Source organism: Brassica oleracea, chromosome C2 (genome assembly GCF_000695525.1).
Source record: "Brassica oleracea var. oleracea cultivar TO1000 chromosome C2, BOL, whole genome shotgun sequence".
NCBI classification, from domain to species: domain Eukaryota; kingdom Viridiplantae; phylum Streptophyta; class Magnoliopsida; order Brassicales; family Brassicaceae; genus Brassica; species Brassica oleracea.
The window spans coordinates 2,722,657-2,743,197 of record NC_027749.1 but is presented as its reverse complement, the minus strand read 5'-3'; the positions used below and the strand labels follow the sequence as shown (position 1 = coordinate 2,743,197).

General features: G+C 35.1%; 3 protein-coding genes across 3 annotated transcripts; all 3 read left to right on the top strand.

Annotated features, from left to right (window-relative positions):
- Positions 1–1,630: 1,630 nt before the first annotated feature.
- Positions 1,631–2,810, top strand: LOC106327086. The gene has a single exon (XM_013765103.1). The coding sequence runs from the start codon at positions 1,696–1,698 to the stop codon at positions 2,368–2,370; it is 675 nt and encodes a 224-aa protein (XP_013620557.1). The 5' UTR covers positions 1,631–1,695; the 3' UTR covers positions 2,371–2,810.
- A 6,537-nt stretch (positions 2,811–9,347) lies between these two features.
- LOC106325143 (protein LATERAL ROOT PRIMORDIUM 1-like) lies at positions 9,348–11,454 on the top strand. Its single transcript, XM_013763164.1, has 3 exons — positions 9,348–9,438; positions 9,782–10,639; positions 10,979–11,454. Exons 2-3 carry the CDS (start codon positions 10,024–10,026, stop codon positions 11,284–11,286), a joined length of 924 nt encoding a protein of 307 aa, XP_013618618.1. The 5' UTR covers positions 9,348–9,438; positions 9,782–10,023; the 3' UTR covers positions 11,287–11,454.
- A 4,837-nt stretch (positions 11,455–16,291) lies between these two features.
- On the top strand, positions 16,292–20,199 carry LOC106322634. Its single transcript, XM_013760716.1, has 14 exons — positions 16,292–16,565; positions 16,652–16,769; positions 17,271–17,474; positions 17,553–17,690; positions 17,771–17,932; positions 18,003–18,197; positions 18,386–18,486; positions 18,692–18,781; positions 18,910–18,982; positions 19,063–19,091; positions 19,169–19,292; positions 19,424–19,534; positions 19,661–19,761; positions 19,834–20,199. The coding sequence occupies exons 1-14, from the start codon at positions 16,333–16,335 to the stop codon at positions 19,952–19,954; spliced, it is 1,800 nt and encodes a 599-aa protein (XP_013616170.1). The 5' UTR covers positions 16,292–16,332; the 3' UTR covers positions 19,955–20,199.
- The last annotated feature ends 342 nt before the right edge of the window (positions 20,200–20,541 follow it).

Here is a 20,541-nt window from a genome sequence, read left to right as displayed (position 1 = left end):
GATGATTCTTACATGATTTGGGGTTTGGGGAAGAGATATGAGGGTGAGAAGAGGATTCGCCGGTGATGGAAGCTCGAGAATGGCCGGAATCGCCGTGAGAGAGAGAGAAATCGCGGAAGAGGAAGCTTAAGAGAGAGAGGCAGAAATAACGAAGAAGGAAGAAAAAGGGTTATTATATTTGACGTTTCCGACGGACACGGGTTCGTCAGTATTCCGTCGGTATAATTAAAAATATACCAATTGGCGATTCGCAAAAAAATTCACGCGGTTTGGTTCTCCCGGGCAAATTGGAATTCCGACGGAATGTGTCCGTCAGTATATTCCGGCGGAATACTGACACCTTTTCCGACGGAATTCCGACGACTTAGTGTTTAGGGTGTTGATTACAAGTTTCTAAATGCAAAATCCAAATCTTTGATAATATATATAGTATTTGCATAAAGATTTAACAATAAAAATGTTTTTATAACACGATTTTACACAACAACATTTTTTGTAGTGTAAGATTATTTTAATATGATTGTATAAGCATATGAGTGTTAAGATGAGATGTTATGAAAACAATGATATGCATACATAAATATTTTAATGAGTTGTTATATTTGAACGGTTGCGATCTAATACTATACTAAACACTTATTATGTGTTATTTTCATAGTTTTGGCATCTAAATTTATAGATTTCTATGATTGAATTTTTTTAGAAACACATGTCGTCGGTAATTCGTCGGTATATTCCGACGAATTACCGACGATATTTCCAAACTTCAATGAAACCCTTGGTCGTCGGTATATTGCGAAGGATTTCCGACGGAATTCCGACGACTTCAAAGTTTTGGTTTTCGTCGGAAATTGGTCGGCAATCCGTCACAAACGTCCGACGACATTGAAGTCCGTCGGAACCTCCGTCGGAATTCGGCGTGTTTTCTTGTAATGATGGGATCTCTAGTTTGAAACTATATTTTGGGCGGGGGGTAAAATTTGGTATGAAAACATGATAAAATGATGTATAAAGTTTCAATAATTTGGACCCTTGTGAAACATAAGTTAACCGTCGCTCGTTCAAGTTGTTTTCTTTTAAAGTGAAATACAAAGGCGACATGTGAAGCATGAGATTTCGAAAAGGTTAAATGTACACTAAACCATAATTTGGATATGTTTAATGATTATGGCCTATGGGCAATATGAACAGAGATAAGGGACTACGTATCTGGACCAGTGTATAATTACTCCCTTCGGTACAGTCGTCATGAAATAAGACACGAGATCAACGTGCTGTAATGAGAGTACAAGATATTCAAACAAATTAATATAATATTTAATACCAGTTTCTGTGTATTTCGAATTAAAACATTATAAAATGCAATTAAAACAAAAAAAAAATGTGAAAAAAGATTCATCTATGGAATTATAATATAGCCTCAAACAAAGAGAGAGGAGGAGGATCAAATATTCAAAGCCGAGAGGATTGACCAAAGAACCGACATGATAAAATCATATGTAGAAGCAAATCTTGGAGTGTTTGACCACTTCCAAAGTCAACTCTCCTTCAAGTGGGTTACCTTTTTAACTACAAACAAAACACAAAGACCATAAAGACTAATCCCTACCTCTCTATAAATCATTCCACTTAATACGACAAGTCATAACTTTCCAGCTTGAATACAAATCTCTCTATTTCTCTGCAAAAAAAAAAATGGCAAAATGTCTCATCAATTCTTGTATCCCTATCCTCCGTAGACGCCAAGCAATAGTCACGCTAGTTTTCTTTGAGCAAGGATCCACCAAAACCCTATGTGACTCAAAGAAACACGTCGCCGGAGAAATCATGTTCGAGTTTCCCGATCAAATCGTGTGCCATGCAGATTCATTCTTCATCGGCCGTCCCGTTCCAGCTCTAGCCATGGACGACTATCTACTCCCAGGTCAAACCTATTTCGTTTTACCGATCGAACGTTTCGCTTATAAAATCTTAACCACTTCGTGTCTCTCCATCTTCAACTCTAATAATGGTGAAAAAGTTCCGTCTACTAATCAACCAACGTTGAATTTCACCGCCCCGTCGAGTCCACCACCGTTCGAGTATTCTAAGGGAGTAAACGGGAAGGTTTTGATAAAAGTTTCTCCTGTTTTTATCATGAGTCTTATATGTAAAAACAGAAACATGTGCAGCAAAGGAGAGGCGATAATAGATTGTGGTGAGAGCAGTGAGCTTTGTAATTCTCCCGAGCTAAAGAAGCAGTATGATCAGCTTGTGGGAACGAGAGAACACATATGGTCACCGAAGTTGCAGACGATCTCCGAGCATGAGACTAGGGTTTCTCCATTAAGGTTCTTGGGGATTATTCGAAGGCAACAAGAAGTGAAATGATTAAGCTACGAAAAGTATTCATAGTTTTTATTTTCATAGTTCTTCTTTCGTACAGTTGTTCTTTAAAACAAAACAAAAAAAAAAATTGAATGATAAGAAAGAAAGAAAAAAATTAGAGTGGTTAGTTAAATGTGTAGTTGGTATTGTTTGGTTGGTTACAACTTACAAGTTAGTCCAAGTTGACAATTGCATGTTCTGTATTATTTCCACAAAGTAACATATTAATTTGCGAGGTGCTCCACATACATATGAGGTGATATGATGATATATGGTTCGTTCATCCTTGACAATTCAACTCTGCTCGCACGTTAATTTGTTGTAACCTTTGAATACTTTATGGCTTCGCTTGATGGTCTTCAGAAATGAGAAGATGATTTGGTTTATTATTTTTTGTTCAGCATGAGAAGATATATTAAAGAAAACAACTAACGACTTATCTCCCAGGCCAGTTCTATGTATTGGATTGCCTTTAAAGAATAATAAAAACTGTTATCCCATAAATAGGAATAAAATTACAAAATACATTAACCTGGGTTTGAACCCTTAACATACAATGTTATAAAGTTGTACATATTACTTAATTATAAGTTTGTATTTATGTAACGTTAACGAGGCCCGGCCTACAGAATTTGGGCTATAATTGTAAACCTAAATAGAACGATGAGAAATGTAACAAGAAAAACGGAATGTAATAGAAAAATGAAAAAAATATTCGCTTCATTTGTTTTTATCATAATTGTTGTGGAATGCATGTTTTGATTTGTATTTTGTTTAGTTCTTTTAAAATTAATTGAATATTCAATTTCATAGAATCAAGGGGATACAGTAGATGGAATAAAATTAATGGAATCAGTTTAAAAATTGAATATATTCATTTTGTTCATTCAAAATAAAAATTATAAAAGAAATGTATATGAATGTTTTTCTTTGTATTCTTTAGAATGGTTGTGAAATTGATGGAATGAATATTTTATTATATTCAATTTAAATTGTGAAATAAATTATGGAGTTAATGGACTAAGTCATTCCATATCATTCTTTTCGAAAAATAACAATCTAGTTGCAGTCAAAAAATTTATATAGAATTGATTATTTCATTTCATGAAATGTAAATCAAGTTGCAGCCTTGGTGTCTGAAATTAGTGTTTTAACTTAACGCATGCCATGTATCTCGTAATTCTTTGAATAATGATTGCTACTTTAAATTTTCTCCATTGCGAATAAAAGCCCTTATATATTAAACGATAAACACTATGATAAATGCGTTCACACTAAACTAGACACATATAGAAGCATTGCAATAAATGTGTTTACATCAAAATGGACACATGTCACATGTAGAAAGCTTATCAGGTAAACTTTACATAAATATGTTCACACTATGTATTGTACTTTTTTTTAATATAAAACTCACATGCATGATTCTTCTTTACGTTATTTTACTGTTTACGAATAGACATGGACAAATTATTCATAAATTTTGATTCGATTCGTTATCCGTTTTGATTCGAACTGAAAAATCCAGATATCTATTACTCTACGAAGCAAATCAAATACTAAAATGCAATATCCGTAAAAAAAACAAATCACAAATATCAATATTTATAGGAACGAATATCCAATTTGATCTGTTATATGCATATATTATATACATATATTTAAAGAATTATCTATAAGTTATATATTATAGTTTATGTAAATTTCCAATATTTTTGTTTTTAAATAATTTCATTTTAAGAATTTTATTTTTCATGTATTATTTTGAAAAAAATATCATTTAATATTAATTACCAATATCTTTATATATTTATCAACCATCTTTATATACTTTTACATACACATACATGTACACATTGACGTGAACAACTTATAACTAAATATTTACCACAACTGAAATATCTAATTTTTTTTACAAGTTAAAATATTATTTTTCTTAATGCTTCTTTTAGTATCGACCAAATTGTAGTAAAATGATTTGTGTTAATAATTTTTTTTTTTAATTATTATCCGTTTAGAAACTATAATATGAAACCATTGGTTCGACATTACAACTATCTAAGATTTATAACATGAAAACAAATAAATAATAGTAATTTTTGATTATCAGAGGAAAAAAAACAAAAACATCAAATATTTTAACCGAACAAACCAAATAAATATTGATTTAAAATGATAGTTATATTTTAGAAGATTAAAAATAAAAAAACAACCTAAAATCGAACAGATATCCAGATTAAACATATTAATATCGCTTTATTAAAAAATAACTAAACTAGTGATCAATTTGCGCAATTATTACCTAGTGTCATTTTATTGTCAACGCAGGTGCCTCTCTCTCTTAGAGGGAAGGATACGTAAAGGGAAGGTTTCGCACTTGTTTCTATTTAATGTTTATCTATTTTCAACTGAATACTTTTACGGTTTTACCAAAAAAAGTCATCTGGGTAAAATACCCGATTTGTAATTGGTTTGGGCCTTTTGGATCGTCCCTGCGGTTTAATTAATACCGTTTGAATTGGCTGTTCGAACTCAACGTAGGATGACCGACCTTTTTATGCCCTAAAATCGCTGAACCACTATCTACTTGAGACATGTGCTTTTCACATGTTTATTTAGAGACGCTAAAACGCATGCAATCCTCTGGTCATTGGCTATTCTCTTCAAATATAGAATGATCATTTAGTACAATGTAGATTATAGTATAGTGTGTTTTTTTAAACACACAAAGAAGATGATTATATATGTTTTTCGTTTTAGAACCAAAATTATTAGAAGCAGTGATATAGAGATACTCATTGCATCCGAGTATAGCAATCTAGCTGGTACAAATGCACTAGTAAGGAATTTTCGATGTACAGTTTAGATTGACACGTCTGAATACGATCCAGATATTTTTAAAATAATAAAAATCGAACTTAAGCCTCAAACTGTAATAAGTTAATCCTAAGAGAATCATTTTACTACAAGTTTTTATGTAGAGATTGGGTTCTCTTCTTCTAATCCTTCCAAACAAAGCCCAACTAGGGTGCAGAGCGCAATAACTTCTATAAGGCGCTAAAACCACTTGACCGTACTTGATGCATAATCATTAATCAACAGCTTCAAATTATGTAATAATATATATTTTTGGCTGTATAAGTGACTAATTAAGCCACAACAGTAGATGCATGATATACTTAACTTCTACTACTAGCAAAACCATTAAAAAGTATAAGTATCTTACATTGAGTACTTGACTTCATAAAATAGAAGCATATAGAACTAAGAGCAGTGCGCCAAACTCAAAACTCGATCCCTTCCTTATGCATTCGACGCTAAACCAAACACCAAACCGTTAAGTCATCCTTATCATGAACCGGGCTAGTTTGGGTACAGGTCCTTAAAAGAAGAAAAGAGGTATATAAAGGGGAAACTAAGCGCGTGAGGCCAACGCATGTCGGATAGAAGTGAGACAACACGCCACATTGCGCCGATTAGGCAAAGAAGCATTCGTCTTTGTCTCGACTCCCTTCCATTATTGATTTTCCTTTTGGTTCATTGTAAACATTTTTTTCATCTCTTGAGCCCCGTGCCTTCTGCTCCTTTTCTTTAACTTTGTCATAACTCTACTGTTACATGCTTTATTTTCTAAGTTTTATTATTTTGAGAGCATTGTTACTTTTTTTGTTAACTTCCGTAAAATCCTTTACATTTTTTTTTTTTATTTTGTTAACACAATCACCTCTAAAGATTCGTATTCAACAGTTAATTCCAAGTGTGTTAAAAAAATATAGAAAATATTTATAAAATGGTTCATATTTCAAGGACCCTTTTATAAATATTCTCTATATTTTTTTTTCGCTACATTTTTTTTAATTTGATCTCTAAGATCCGAAACAAATAGAAAAAAATATTCCAAAACTAATTGTGAAAATACATATTTCTTATTTTCTTATTTTGTTTTTTCAGTAAGTAAATTAGGTTTGGTTAATTATAGGCATTTTTGATAATTTAACAGATTGAATGGACCTTTAAAACAACACAAAAAATTATGGATCCATGGCAAATATTCATATTGCCATGGGCAAGAGCCGGCACTGTGTTCAAGTGTGTTCAAGAGTCGATCACCTCCTAGGTTGTGAAAAAAAAACAGAGTTAATTCCAAGTTTTTTTATATACAATATTTTTTCTTTTGCATTTTCTTGAGTGTGTTTTAATTTGTTTGATAACCTAATGACATCGAGCATACTTTCTACTTTTCTAGTGACACTAACAAGGGGTATGCTTACGAATACAATTTACTCAATGAAATCAAACACCTAATATACAGTTTTGTATCATTTCAGTTAGGCAAAAAGTCAAAAGATCAAGTAAAACACAAAAGCATACTTTTCTAATTTTTTTTAGTTAAAGATTAAAAGACGGTTTCTTATATTTCTTTAAGAACTCCACCATGAAAACTTCAATTAATCATCATCTTAGAAAACAAATATGGGTTTATGGCTGTGCTAAAAAGGACCGTCGGGTTACGTAATTTAGCACAAAGGTGAAACGGGCACAAAAACATCAAAAGAAAAGGCAATGATTCGACGGCCGCAAAGCATGGAGGAGGAACCGACGAGCATTTTATTGAATGGGTTCTTTCACGTGCATTACTCAAACCAATTATTCTCCACTTAAACTTTTGTATAAGAAGGTGTTCAAAAAAAAAAAAAAAAACTTTTGTATATGAAAACACACAAAAGCGACCTTCTTTCTTATTAATCGCAATAAACGTTACGGACGTATAAATATGCAGATATTATAACTAAGAACTATATTTTTGTTATCCAATGTAATTCGTACCAAGATCTGACTAACTCCAGGGTGAAAACTACGGTTGAAACAACTGGTCCACAATTTTCTTTATAAAAGTAGATCGGGACCATCTCCAAAGATTTTGTTTCAAATATAACTCGAGTTCATGTAGAAGCGAGTTTAGACCACATTTAATTTCGACTCGAACTACCACTTGACAACCAATAATAGGTTTCAAGAGATCTGATCTAAATAGTATTGCTACTGTCTTTGATACAAATATTGTATGTTTTTCAAAATATATCGCGAGAAGCAAAATTAAAGCATTGTGTTTAATTCATTCATGAAGGCCAGAGATAAGTAACACAAATATTTTCAATATAGGAAGTTGATATCGAAGGGTTTGTGGAGAAGTGAGAGTACCCCAACTTCGTTTGCCATTTGAACCACGTACCTAAAACTACCTTTAATGGGTAGACAACCAAAGCGTACTTTTTTTTCTTTTTACTTTTATTTCTTCTTGGAATATCATAAAGAGAATTCTGTTAAGGTAGCGTACTAGATTAATTGTAACAGGTAGCGTACTAGTTTAATTGTGTTTGTTATCCATGGTAATTAGAACCAAGATCTTAGAGCACCCTTAATGGTGGTTTTCTACATAAATTTCTAAAAATACATACATATGTATTTGCTCAAAAAAAAACCATATATATGTATATATAAATATTATTCTTTAATTAATAGTATCTAAACTTTACGAAAAATCCAACAATATTATATACATACATATATGTGTATCTTTAGAAACTTATGTAGAGAAATCCCTATTGAGATTGCTCTTACTAACTGGAGGTGAAAACTACCGTTAAAACAATTCGTCCACCAAGTTTCTAAATAGACCGGGACCATCGCCAATGATTTTGTTTCAAATATGACTCGAGTTCATGTAGAAGCGAGTTTAGACCACATTCTGACTCGAACTACCACTTAACAAAGGATATTAGGTTTCAAGACACCTGATATGAATAGTATTTCTAAAACTGAATTAATGTCTCTGATGAAAATATATTACTATATGTTTTTCAAGATATATCGACTGATAAGCAATATTAATTCATTCCGAGAGATAAGTAACACTAATAATGTCAATATATATAGTTAGGAAACTTCAAATGCATTTTCTCGAAGCGAACTAGATGGAATTTTGGTCCAGGAGTTTTTGGCCAGCCCTAGCTAGTGCTATACATCAAAAGGTTAAGTATGCTTACGTTGTGGTATACCGAATCAATAAGTGAACCGGTCAGCCATTTCTTCGGGAAACAGAACCGGGAAGGGTTACAGGCAAGTGGAGCCACGCGCACGAGCGCTGGTGGTGAACTTTGTCATCTGGTAAAGAATAATAAAAAATATTTAAACGATCAAAACTTCAGCTAGAATCCAAAAGCAAAGGAGAAGAAGGTATCATGTGCCATTTTTGAGTTATTATTATTAAAAACATGAATAAGTAACAACCAGAATTAATAAATAAAAAGTTCAATAAGAAAGAAACAGAAAAAATCATTTTTCCTCTATCTTTCTGCAAGATGTCCATGATGATTATTATTAGAGAGAGACAGGAACAACAAGAAACCATCTAGAAGAAGGAAACATAATTGTATTGTTTTTAAGGGAGGTAAGGGCATCTCCTTCTTCCCGTTGGGATTCTTAATATATGTGTTATATATATGTATGTATATACTTCCTCTGTTCTTTAATATTACATATTCTAGAAAAAAATTTTGTTTTAAAAAGATCTATTTTTTACATTTTCAAGATATGTTTTATTAACTAATTGCAAATTTCAAAAAACTTGATTGCAGTTATTGAATTGTTATTGGCTTAAAATTATGAAACAAAGATAAACACAAAAAAATATGCAAATTTAATGTGTTTTATTAAAATGTGTGAAAAATCTAGAATATGTAACATTAAAAAACAGAGGGAGTATTATATATGTATAAGTAATGGTGGGGTACACAATTTTTGTGGAACCCCATAGATAATGATTCTTAAAAGAAAATTTTAAGAATCAGTAAAAATCCTTATTTTTGGATTTACACAATAATTGTAAACTCCACAATTATTTACACATATATATTATGTATTATTTACACATATATAATATATACATAATAATATAATATATTTATTAAGAAATCCAACGGGAATAAACCCCATCGGAGATGGTTTAAGAAGATCCAGAAGAAGCTCCAATAGCACAAGAAACATCTGTTAGGACCAACATAATATCAGGTTTTCTAGAGAGAGAAAGTTAGATTTTGCACAGAGAGAGAGAGAGGAACCAAAAGAAAGTAAAGAGTTGCAGTGTTCTTTTTCTCCTCCTGTGAGCAGAAAGAAATAAAGTCAAAAGTTACAGTAGATTGCAAGATCCTTCTTCTTCTCTGCTCATCAGAGATTTTGTTTTGTAGATTTTTTTTTATAAAAGAAGGAATCGTTTATAGGTTTATGGTTGTATGCATTGGACTTGTGTGATGTGTTGTTTACTTATTAGGGAATAGAAACAATTTTTATTCATTTCTATTAGTTTTTTTTTGTATTTATAATTTGTAAAGATTAGGGTTTTGATTTATATCAGCTGTGGCAACCACGAGGAGGCATAATCTACCGACGTCGGATTCCGGTGCCTTCACGGACTGGACGGCGGCGGCAACGACGACGACATCTTCCCGCGCCACCGAGGATCTATCTCTTGGTTTCAATGCTGGTCCCGCCGTTGTCCACGGTGGTTTAGCCTCAGCTTCCGCCGCCGCCGGCGTTCCATCATGGCCTCCTGGATCCTCTGTCCGTTACAGCCTCCCGTCGTCGGCGGCGACGGAGATGGGCATGGTCGGTCTAAGAGACGTCTACCTTGTTGCTCCGGCGTACCACCACCACCAGAACGTTGGACTTGTAGCTGGATCCGATCAGATTAACAGTAATGCAGCGGCGGCGTCGCTTGGCGTCGGAGTTATTCCTCTTCTCACAGCGGCTCAGGCGCAGCAGCAGCATCAAATCGTGGAGGACACCGACATTAACTTCCTCGGAAACAGCCGGAGATGGCAGAACAATGACAGCAGCAACAACCAGACGGAGTATCTTCACTTCAAGAGTACGACGGTGGCCTCGACTTCGAACAACTCGGGGTCGGGCTCAGCGGGAACCGCCACGTGTCAAGACTGTGGTAACCAGGCCAAGAAAGAGTGTAAGCAGAGGCGGTGCAGGACGTGCTGCAAGAGCCGTGGCTTTGATTGTTCGACTCACGTGAAGAGCACGTGGGTCTCTGCGGCTCGTAGGAGAGAGAGGCAGGTCATGCCCACAACGGCTGGCTCGTCTCCTTCGACCTCCTCAGGGACCAAGAAGCCGAGGATCGCCGGGGCTCAACAACAAGCCACTTCTCATACTTCAACTTCTAACACGCCTCCTCAAAGTTTCGATACCAGCTCCAGCCAAAAAGGTATTATTACATTTTATTAATTAGTATACCTATTTTTATTGAATAATAATCAAGATGTGCATAGAATATTTGGTTTCTGAATGTGGTAATCAAAATAAAACATGTCATATAGTATATATCAATTTAGATCAGGTTTAAGAATTTTTCAAGTTTATGATCGGTTTTGATTTGGCTACGGTTTAGGTTTTACAAAAATGAACTGATTGCAACTATATTTATTTTTATATCGTTACATTAAATCAGTTGTAGTGGTGAAAATTGACTGTTTGTTGGTAAGGACCACAAGTTGATTTGGTGATAATGATTCATATCTACGTTTTATGCCCTTATGTATGCAAGACGGAGGGTCAAGGGAAGCGTGGCCGGGACAAGTTAAGGCCGCAGCGGTGTTCAAGTGTGTGAAAGTGACGGCAATGGAGGACGGGGGCGACGAGTACGCTTACCAGGCGGTGGTGAAAATCGGTGGCCATATCTTTAAAGGCTTCTTGTATGATCAAGGGCTTGAACCTAAAGAAGGTTTTCCTAATATGTCGGATTTGCATTTAGGTGGGGGAGCCAGTAACCACAACGGTGTGTCTGCCTCGCAGCCTATTCTCGACCCGCCAAATGTCTATGGTGGTGGTGCAGGCGCTGGGTTTTACAGTTGAACCATATCTATTAAAAAAAAATCCAACTGGGGTTGGATACAAATGAATAGTTCACTAACTCTATTGTATGAATTGTTCATGTGGACGATACTACTTTCTAATGCTGGAACTAAAATTCTCGGCAGAAGTTTTTTACCTTAATTGGTGTTGGAATGTTGTTTTTATTTATAAGTGACGTGTCTGCAAATGTTTTTTTCTTTCTTATGCAATGAAATCATAGTGATGCCATTTCTTCGCGTACTTCGAAATATGTTACATAATACACAAATGTTGTAAGGAAATTCACCAATTTTTTTTTCAGCACTATTATCACTTTTTCCTTCAAAAGAGTAAACTATTGGCATATTATTATATTTTTTGTCGGCCCATATTATTGTACGTACCATTGATAGCTTTTAATTTGGATTTTTCTTCCATTCCTAAATTAAATGCTTGTAACCTTTATCTGCATTCTTCATGAGTTATCCCCATCCAAAATTTTAGGGCTTAAAAGCTGTTTGCTATAAAGTATAAGCTGACTCACTGAGCTACCTGAACACTTTTTAGTGTTAAACTATTCTCGCTGACTTTAGATTATTACGCAGGAGACTTCGAAATCTTGTGGTTTCCACCCAGGCATGTTGGTGGTGTCCACTGTATACTGTATATGTGTGGTCGATCCCTTGTTTTTCCTTTTATGATAGACGTATGGATTTTTTTTTTTGTGCAAGATTAGACGTATGGATAGTTGTTCGAATTCCATTTTTATTTGAAATATCTGGATGTTACAATTTAAATATGCTGTCTCTAGTAAAGGATTATGTCAGATCAAAAACTCAAACTCAAGGTCTCTCTTTCTTTTTTACAAAACAACTATGCAATTGAAGACTGAGAGGTCGTGGTCAAGTGGTGAGAGGTCGTGGTCAAGTGGTGAGAGGTCAAGTGCAATTGAAAACAACTATGCCTTAAGATAACACTATATTTCAGGTTCGATCCACCTGCCATGCAAAACTAAGTTACATTTTTCTGGTCATCCTATACGAATATGGGCTACTGAATTTCGGCCCATTTGAATATCCGGAAGATGATCTATCCGTGGACATCTCCCACCCGGAAATTAGGTGTGTGTATTTAATAACCCGAGTTTAACCCTTTTTTTTACAAGAAAAAAAAAACTATGCAATTGAATAAGTTCATACCAATACCGTTATGTCAAATCATATATTTCGCCACTAAAATGGTAAGATCAGAACATATTTACTTGTTTGGAAAGAATTCATTTCCATAAATATTTAAATATACACGTATACTTTAATAGGAAACGAGATTTCTAAAATTTGATTGTGTGTTTGGTAAGCATGAAAACACTTGGTGAAACGAATTGTTTGTATATGAGAACTTCATTCATATGTATTTCTTAACTCGATTGTGAATTCAAAACATTTCGAAAAAATAATAGAACTATTGTTAACAAAAAATTAATAGAACTATATGTTTAGGAATTGCTTTGTATAGGAACAAGCCAAAAAGCAGAAAAAAAAAATCCTTCAAAGGCTCCAACCCTTTAGAAAACTGTTAATATATTCGCCTGCGTCGTAGGCTTTATAGGGTTTAGGCTTTTTGAACTTTAGAAGGTTATATTCGCCTACCCTCGCAAGAAAATGATATAGTATATGGTGCAAATCTTTCTATTAATATATGTCTTTGGGTTACATTTGTATAATATTGATGAGCATGTTGATTAGCTGGTAGAAGATGAATCTTATAAGAATAAAACCAAATTTATTTGTACGTGCTGCAGACATATACATATGGTTTCTCGTTGGTGGCCATTATGGATGCATGATGATTAGCATCTCTGCTTGTACAGCATCACACATTAATTTAGTGATCCATAACCAATTAACCATAAAAGTTTTAAGCTGGTGAGGATACGTATACCTATATAATCTAAAGAGAAGTACGAACATTATGTAACAACATGTGAGAGGTGCCCAAACAAAAAGAATGTAACATGTTTGCCACTGAAAGTTAAATAATTCAAAATTTAGAATATAAGACACCAGCTATGTAGATTATACTTTTAGCAACAAAGAAAAACTATGTGGATTATACGCATAAAAAGTGTATATAAACCACCCGTATATACTTGATTTAGTCTAGATGGATAGACGACAAAAAAAAACCCACCCGTATATAGTTCCTGATAAATAGAAAAGACTACTCGTATAGTTCATTCATTTAAGGAAAAAAACAGTTCAATCATTTACCATAAGATATTTCACAAGCAGAAGAATTATTACACAAGATGTTGTATAATCATAACACAAGATATTTAAAGTCTGGCGTAACAAATCTTTTGAAGTTTTAATCAATCGATTTGTGCGTTCACTGTAACCATGTTGAACGGAGCGCTACTGGAATTTTTCTTGAAATTTTAACGTTACGACACTGATTGCTTCTTTTCTCAACTCCTTGTTTATTTTTTGAGGATTATAACACTGACGATTAACACCAGAAAATCGAATGAAACATTTATACGAAACAAAGTACAGTAATTCACTTAGACTAACATGTCATAAATCATAAAACCATTGACTATAGTTTGATCCCCCACACCAACAAGTTGGTGCACGGTCGTTGAAACGATTGCAAGCGGGCTTTAAAGCTGCCCGAACGATATAGGAGTCCAGATGGGTCTTGAGTACATCCTGACAAAAAAGTTGTTTAGACTTCGTCAAATGTGTAATAAAATTATATGAACAGTGTTCTAAAATACGGTCTAGACCTGCCTAGTCAGAAAATCGGGTATGGACTAAACGATTTTTAAAACTGATTTACTAAAAAATTGATCTAATTCAAAAAATTGCCGTAGACACCCGCCTAAACAATAATTCTCTATGAGCCGCCTAATCATCACCTTACAATTTTAAAAATTTGATACTAAGCATAACCTTTTTTTCCCCATGAGTGAGGAAATTGTTCACGATCAAAATTCATTCAGTAAAATTATATATCATTCTGACAAAATAACAAATAAAATTGTAGATCATAAAGAGACGTAAATTCCACCAAAAAAAGAGTAAAGAGACATGATCGGCGCCAGCGTCAGTCTGCATCAGAAATAAGTCTATGCCGAAAGTTTTTATGCAACAAAACAAAATTATAAAACTGTTTGATAAAAGTGAAGGGACATGTGCAAGGACAACGTGACCATGGGAAGCCAAAGAATCCAAGTATATAAATTAAGAAGTGCATGGATTTGCTAATTAAAGAGAGATTCATTCCCCTTGGTACTAAACCAAAATTAGTAAACTGTAACTTCTCTTTATTTAAATGCTAGTACATAACTGGAGGTATGGTGGACTGCATGCACACATGTTAAAAAGGGAATGGGGGCACTGAAAAATTACCACTTTACATCTTATTCTAATCTTTTGGATGGATTGTGATAAGATACTTACATTTGAGTTTACTCGTTGTCATAATGTTGTATAAAAGATCTCGCGCTGACTCTCAGGTTTTTAGGATCATAGGCTATTTAATAAAAATTTCAATTTTTTGAAAAAAAATTGAGGGACTATGTTTATATACTTTTTTCAAATTTTTTTTGGAGAATCATAAACAAATGTTTCATTTGATTTTGCCCATGATTCATTTGATTTTGCCCATGACCGATCTAGTTCATATTTTGTTCGTACATTAATTGGCTTTAGGGGTTAAGCCTTTTTGGTAAAGAAGGAACAGTACTGTGTTCTGTATCTTATATACGATAATTCTATAACCATCATTCCTCATATGCGATGCATAGCCAACATATTTGAAAAGTATCAGGAATAGGTTTGATAAAATATGGTATGTGCTTCGCTGTTAGCTTGGCCTTCTACCATTTCACCTAAAATGAGAGATTAATCATGAAGATAAAAGGACATTCAAGTAACTTAAAGAATTTCTATAGTCTAGTAGTTTGTATTAGTAAGGTCGGTGCAAAATGCATAAAAATATTGTTAACAAACATTTTTTAACATGATCCAAAGGTACCGCACCCATGACCGGTCCTCAATACAAGCTCAAGCATTAGCTTAAAGGTTGGTATTTTAAAAACGCTCCAGGGGCCAATTACATTAAAGTGCAGTTATTTCAGATGGTAAAAATTGGCTGGTTTAACTTTAAACTGAAGTGGCCAATTCGAGTTCTGAATTCAGCATATTTTCACTGGCTCGTTTATTTTCTTCTTACAAAAATTGTTGTAGGACCAAAAAAATTTTAGTTGCTTCTAGGCGTGTATATATATGTCAGGCCCGACACTTATTACACCTTATATAACATATATACATAAATGGATTTGGACACAACACAATAAAACATATTTTTTAAAAAGATGGTTAAATCCAAATAGACTAAAAAACCATATCTAACTCTTGGGTGGGAACTGTAGTCCACAGATGGACTCTCTCATGAATATTCAAATGGGCCTACTGTGTGACCACATGTGGAGCTAATAATATCGCACTAGAAAAGAATCAACATTTGGCCTAGACCAACATGGCGACACTTCCTTCAGTGAAAACCACTAAACCACCAACGATATGGTTCACAATAAAACATTGACTTTGATCCTCAATTTTTTTAGGGTTATATACATCAATATAAACTTCCAAATTATGATTTCTTATTATTAAAATTCTTAATAAATGGTTATGGCCTCCAAAATTTCAAATATGAATATCAATTTGTGGAGAATTTATACACACAAAGTTGCATTAATTTACATCAAAATACCTTTTTTGTCAAGCTTACCAACTCCCTCCTCTCCCATCCATTCTTTACATATGCAAAATTTATCAATTCAAATCAACCCTAAACCCGACCCAAATTTTCCAAATGCGAGTTGGTCTACTCTTACCGATAAAAGAATATCCATCGGCCCAGTATTTGTAGGTCCTCATAACCCAATAACAGCCCAATAAGGATCCATATGTATATATTTTATTTTAATTCATTTTTAAATTCCCGAATATCTCTCTTTACTGATTCTTTGATCGAAATCAGCCGCCGCCGACTCTAATGGATTCTCAACCGCCGGCGAACGAATCCCCACCGTCGACGACGCCGTCAAACATCGGAGACATAGTGCCTCTCTATTCCAGTTACCTCTGGAACCGCGTCGCTTCCTTGATTCCCACTTCGAACTCCATTATTCTCGGAAAATTCTCAAATCTCTTTCGCCAAACGTTCACCAAATCAAGACGTGTATCCTTCCCTCTTCCTCTACCCTCCGAGTTCCCATGCTCGTCTCCGTAAGATTCATCTCCTCTATATATGTTTAAGTAACTTCTAATAAGAAGTTTCTTAATTTGAGGTTTGAGCATTTGATTATCTTCAGCAACATCTCATCGGATACGTCGAGGATCTACGCCGTGTTGGAGGAGATAATGGCTGACGTTCTCTCGAACTTGCATGATATCCAGAAAAGTTTAGATTTCTGGCAGTCTAGAGCTGAGGTGAATCAACACTAACATTTGCACTTGACTTTTTTTTTTTTGAATTTGGCCCTACGGAACTGGTCCAGACTAGTCACGTGTAGCCACGTGTCGGTCCCTTGTCCCTGGCCATGCTGAAATGTTAATTCTCCGGCCTGGGAACCGTGATTTTTTTTTTTTTGAATTTGGCCCTACGGAACTAATCCAGACTAGTCACGTGTTGCCACGGGTCGGTCCCCTGTCCTTGGTCATGTCAAAATGTGAATTCTCCGGTGGCTGGAACTCTGGCCGTGATTTTTTTTTTTGAATTTGGCCCTACGGAATTGGTCCAGACTAGTCAGTGTTGCCACATGTCGGTCCCCTGTCTCTGGCGATGCCGAAATGTTAATTCCTAGTGTCTGGGACTCGAACCATGGCCGTACTGGACTTTTGCCCTCAAGTTAATAACCACCAGGGCTTGTGGTTTATTCACACTTGATTATGTTAGTGAACATCTTTCATTCTTTATTGTATTGACTACAGGGCTCTAATGCTCGAAAAGCCTACTTCATGATCTTCGAGAGGGGACCAGTAGCTTTTGTGAATGAGAGTAAGAACTTCGTCCGCAAAAGTCTCAGTGAGGATTCCGCGATGCAGCATCTTTGTCTGTCGTCTTCGTCTCACATGTCTGATAGGATGAGGGTCTTGATGGAGCTGAGATCTTCACTCGCTTCCTTTCTTGCTCAGGTTATCATCAAAATTTTATTCCTTTTAATTTTTATGTGCATTGTTTTGGCAGTGAACTAATGTCAGTTGGTTCTCTAGCTTTATGTTGAGTTGGATAAACGTGGAGAAGATCTTTTGAAGAATCCAGAGAAGTCACTGCCGTCTTTGTTGGCTGTTATCAATCGATTGTTTTCGAATTTGGAGGGTTCTTTCAGTCATTTACATGCTGTGCGTGAGGTAACACACACTGATTGTTGACACTACCTTCATTTGTGATGGCCCTGACTCTTCTGTTTGCTCGTATTTGTTGTTGACAGTCTGATTCTTCTATTGATGGAAGTTACTCAATACCGCTGGTGTTCGATCGACTCCCTGAAATTAATGAAGAAGGATCTCAGTGGACCGATTGTGAACTCACGGACGCGATCAACCTGGTTCATAAGAATTTGGAGAAACTTAACTCGTACTTATCAGTTATGGTAGGTGTGGCTCTAGTTAATTAACAGAAATCATCATGTAATAAAAAATATCCTTTTCCGTTTTTAATAGGTAGGCAAGCATCGAAAGCCAAGGAGGATGACTCTGTACTGGGTTCGATACACATGTGGTGCAGTTGGGCTCTCTGTTTTTTCTATATGGCTACTACGTCATAGTAGTTTGATGGGAAGTTCTGACATCGACAATTGGATTCATGATGCAAAAGAAGCAACAATGAGCTTCTTCAGTGATCATGTTGAGCAACCGGTTTGTTTTTATCCTTCTCAGATTTTAAATGCAGCTAGTAACTTTTCATCCTGATCCAAATACTTGTTGAACAGAACTGTATTAAAGGAGTATGAATAGAGTATTAATGATAATGATTTGAGTTATTAGTCTGTTACTTGGCTTTTTGTTAGCCTGGAATTTTCTGAATTGGTCTCCTGATCTTGCAGCTGCTTGCCATTAGGGATGAACTCTTTGATACTTTCCGGAAAAGGCACAAGGGTGTTATGGAAACTGAAGAAGTGCAGCTGACGCAAGACTCACTGCACAGGTCGATATACATTTCCTTGATGCTTTTCATCCTGGTTGCACTTTCTTGTTTTTGTATATGTGCGTGCATAGTTCCCTTTTCATCATAGCAATTCACTTTTTATATTCATATGTAGTTCACTGATCTAAGGGTGCGGTGCACATAAACACAACCAAAAATGCTTTTTATTTCTGGCTGCACTCCTAATTTTATATTTGCTACGCAGAATGCTGAGGAATTTCTGCGAGCAGGATACGCGTGAAAAGGTTCCAGATAATGCATCTGATCAGGAGATGCTCGAAGTTGTTATGAACCGGTACAGCTCTGAACATTGTTCTTTGTTAGGCAGCTAAAGGCATATTGAATTGATTTCCTTTATCGCAAAGATCAAAGTTCCAGCACAGTGAGATGAGTATATATTTGAACTTTGCCTTCTTATTGCAGTTACGAAAAGGAACTCGTGCACCCTATTCATAACCTCCTTAACGGAGAGCTTGCACGTGGTTTGCTTATCCAGGTAATTTAAGTTCTTAGCATGAAGTTGTAAGATTACTGCTTGTGGAATTCTAATTACATCAAAATTGCTTTGTCTTTCAGGTCCAGAAGCTTAAACTGGATATAGAAACGTAATTTCAGCTAACCATTAGCTATAAGTTAACTGTAGTATCATTTTGTATATAACTGAATAATCTTTATCCTGCAGAGCGATGCTTGAATTGGATCAGATACTTCGTGCAAATGAAATAAACTTTGCCATTCTAGCTGCGTTACCTGCGTTCTTTCTCAGCCTTGGTATGCTCACATTGCTTAGGACATGGCTTAAACAGGTGAGAATTCTGATAATTCAAGCCAAACCAAATGTGATAGTGATACATATATGTGTGGAGATTCATTGTGCACAATCAATAATGCAGCTACTGTGTATCTTTACTCCGTTTGATTTCACTGGTGTGAATAGGATAGCAGAGCTCAAGGACGTGGAAGAATTGCACGTATTCACAGGAGGCTACTTGTCGTTGAAATTGAAAAGAGGATTATGCAGTATCAGAGCTACATTGAACAAGGACGTGTAAGATGTCCCACCATTTTACTTGTACTTTTAAATTTAATCATTATTATTTTATTTTCATATCATTAGTATTTTATGAATGGGTCTCTGAAGAAATCATGTAAAAGTGTTTTGATGCGGTTACAGGATAAGGATGCAGAAAACGTATTTGGTTTGCTAATATACAGCCTTGAGCGTTTGTACCGGGTTGTTGAGAAACCTGCAAGAACAAGCGGCGAGTGGGATTTGTAAGTATTGCACTCTAAATCCCATTAAACGTTTAGCTGAAAACAACTAATCTGATGTGTTTGTATAAACAGAGTGAAACAAGATCTGATCGAGTTAGGAAGGCCACAGCAGCAAACGTCGTACAAATTAACGGTGACGCAACGGCTAGTAAAGGTTTATGACTGCTTGCTTCCCACTCTGCAGCGACAATAACAATATCATGGGTTTTTCTTGATATGCTGCCTTTATGAGATTCCAGTTTTATTCAGTTATTCCTCCACTACCAATTCTTGCTTGACGGCCTTTACGAGTTTTTTTCTCTCTTCTTGAGATGGTAAAACAAAGTTAGAGTGAGAAGACACGATGTAGGTTTCTCCTTTATTGAAACCTGTTTTCTCTTTTGTGGTCTTGTATGACTTTGGCAACGATATTCTCCAACCATTTTCAGTCTCTTCCCATCTCTAGTGAATCTTGTGGCATTATAATTAAAAAAACATGTGGTAATATGTGGAACACATGGGGCCGTAACCAGAACAGTCTAAAATAATCAAGACAGTGGGTCTTGTGTTTGGTGATTGGTTGTGCTTTAACCCAAGATAAATTGAAAATGACATTGACATTGACATTGACATTTGACACACGTTAGGTGAAGTGCCGGTCCAATATTTTAAAATGCTCTAAGCAAAATTTTAATAACATACTTTTTATATTTTTATCTGTTATCGTATAGTGCATATTTATAATAAAAATCACATTAAAACTTTATAAATTAATCTAACTCCACTAATAATTAGTGCAGA

Excerpts from the sequence above, each read along its gene's own strand:
- LOC106322634 (XM_013760716.1), top strand. The coding sequence starts at position 16,333 with ATGGATTCTCAACCGCCGGCGAACGAATCCCCACCGTCGACGACGCCG. Across the intron at positions 18,487-18,691 it reads ACGCAAGACTCACTGCACAG|AATGCTGAGGAATTTCTGCG; the intron begins GTCGATATACAT and ends TTTGCTACGCAG. Across the intron at positions 19,535-19,660 it reads GCTACATTGAACAAGGACGT|GATAAGGATGCAGAAAACGT; the intron begins GTAAGATGTCCC and ends ATGCGGTTACAG.
- LOC106327086 (XM_013765103.1), top strand. The coding sequence starts at position 1,696 with ATGGCAAAATGTCTCATCAATTCTTGTATCCCTATCCTCCGTAGACGC.
- LOC106325143 (XM_013763164.1), top strand. The coding sequence starts at position 10,024 with ATGGGCATGGTCGGTCTAAGAGACGTCTACCTTGTTGCTCCGGCGTAC. Across the intron at positions 10,640-10,978 it reads TACCAGCTCCAGCCAAAAAG|ACGGAGGGTCAAGGGAAGCG; the intron begins GTATTATTACAT and ends TATGTATGCAAG.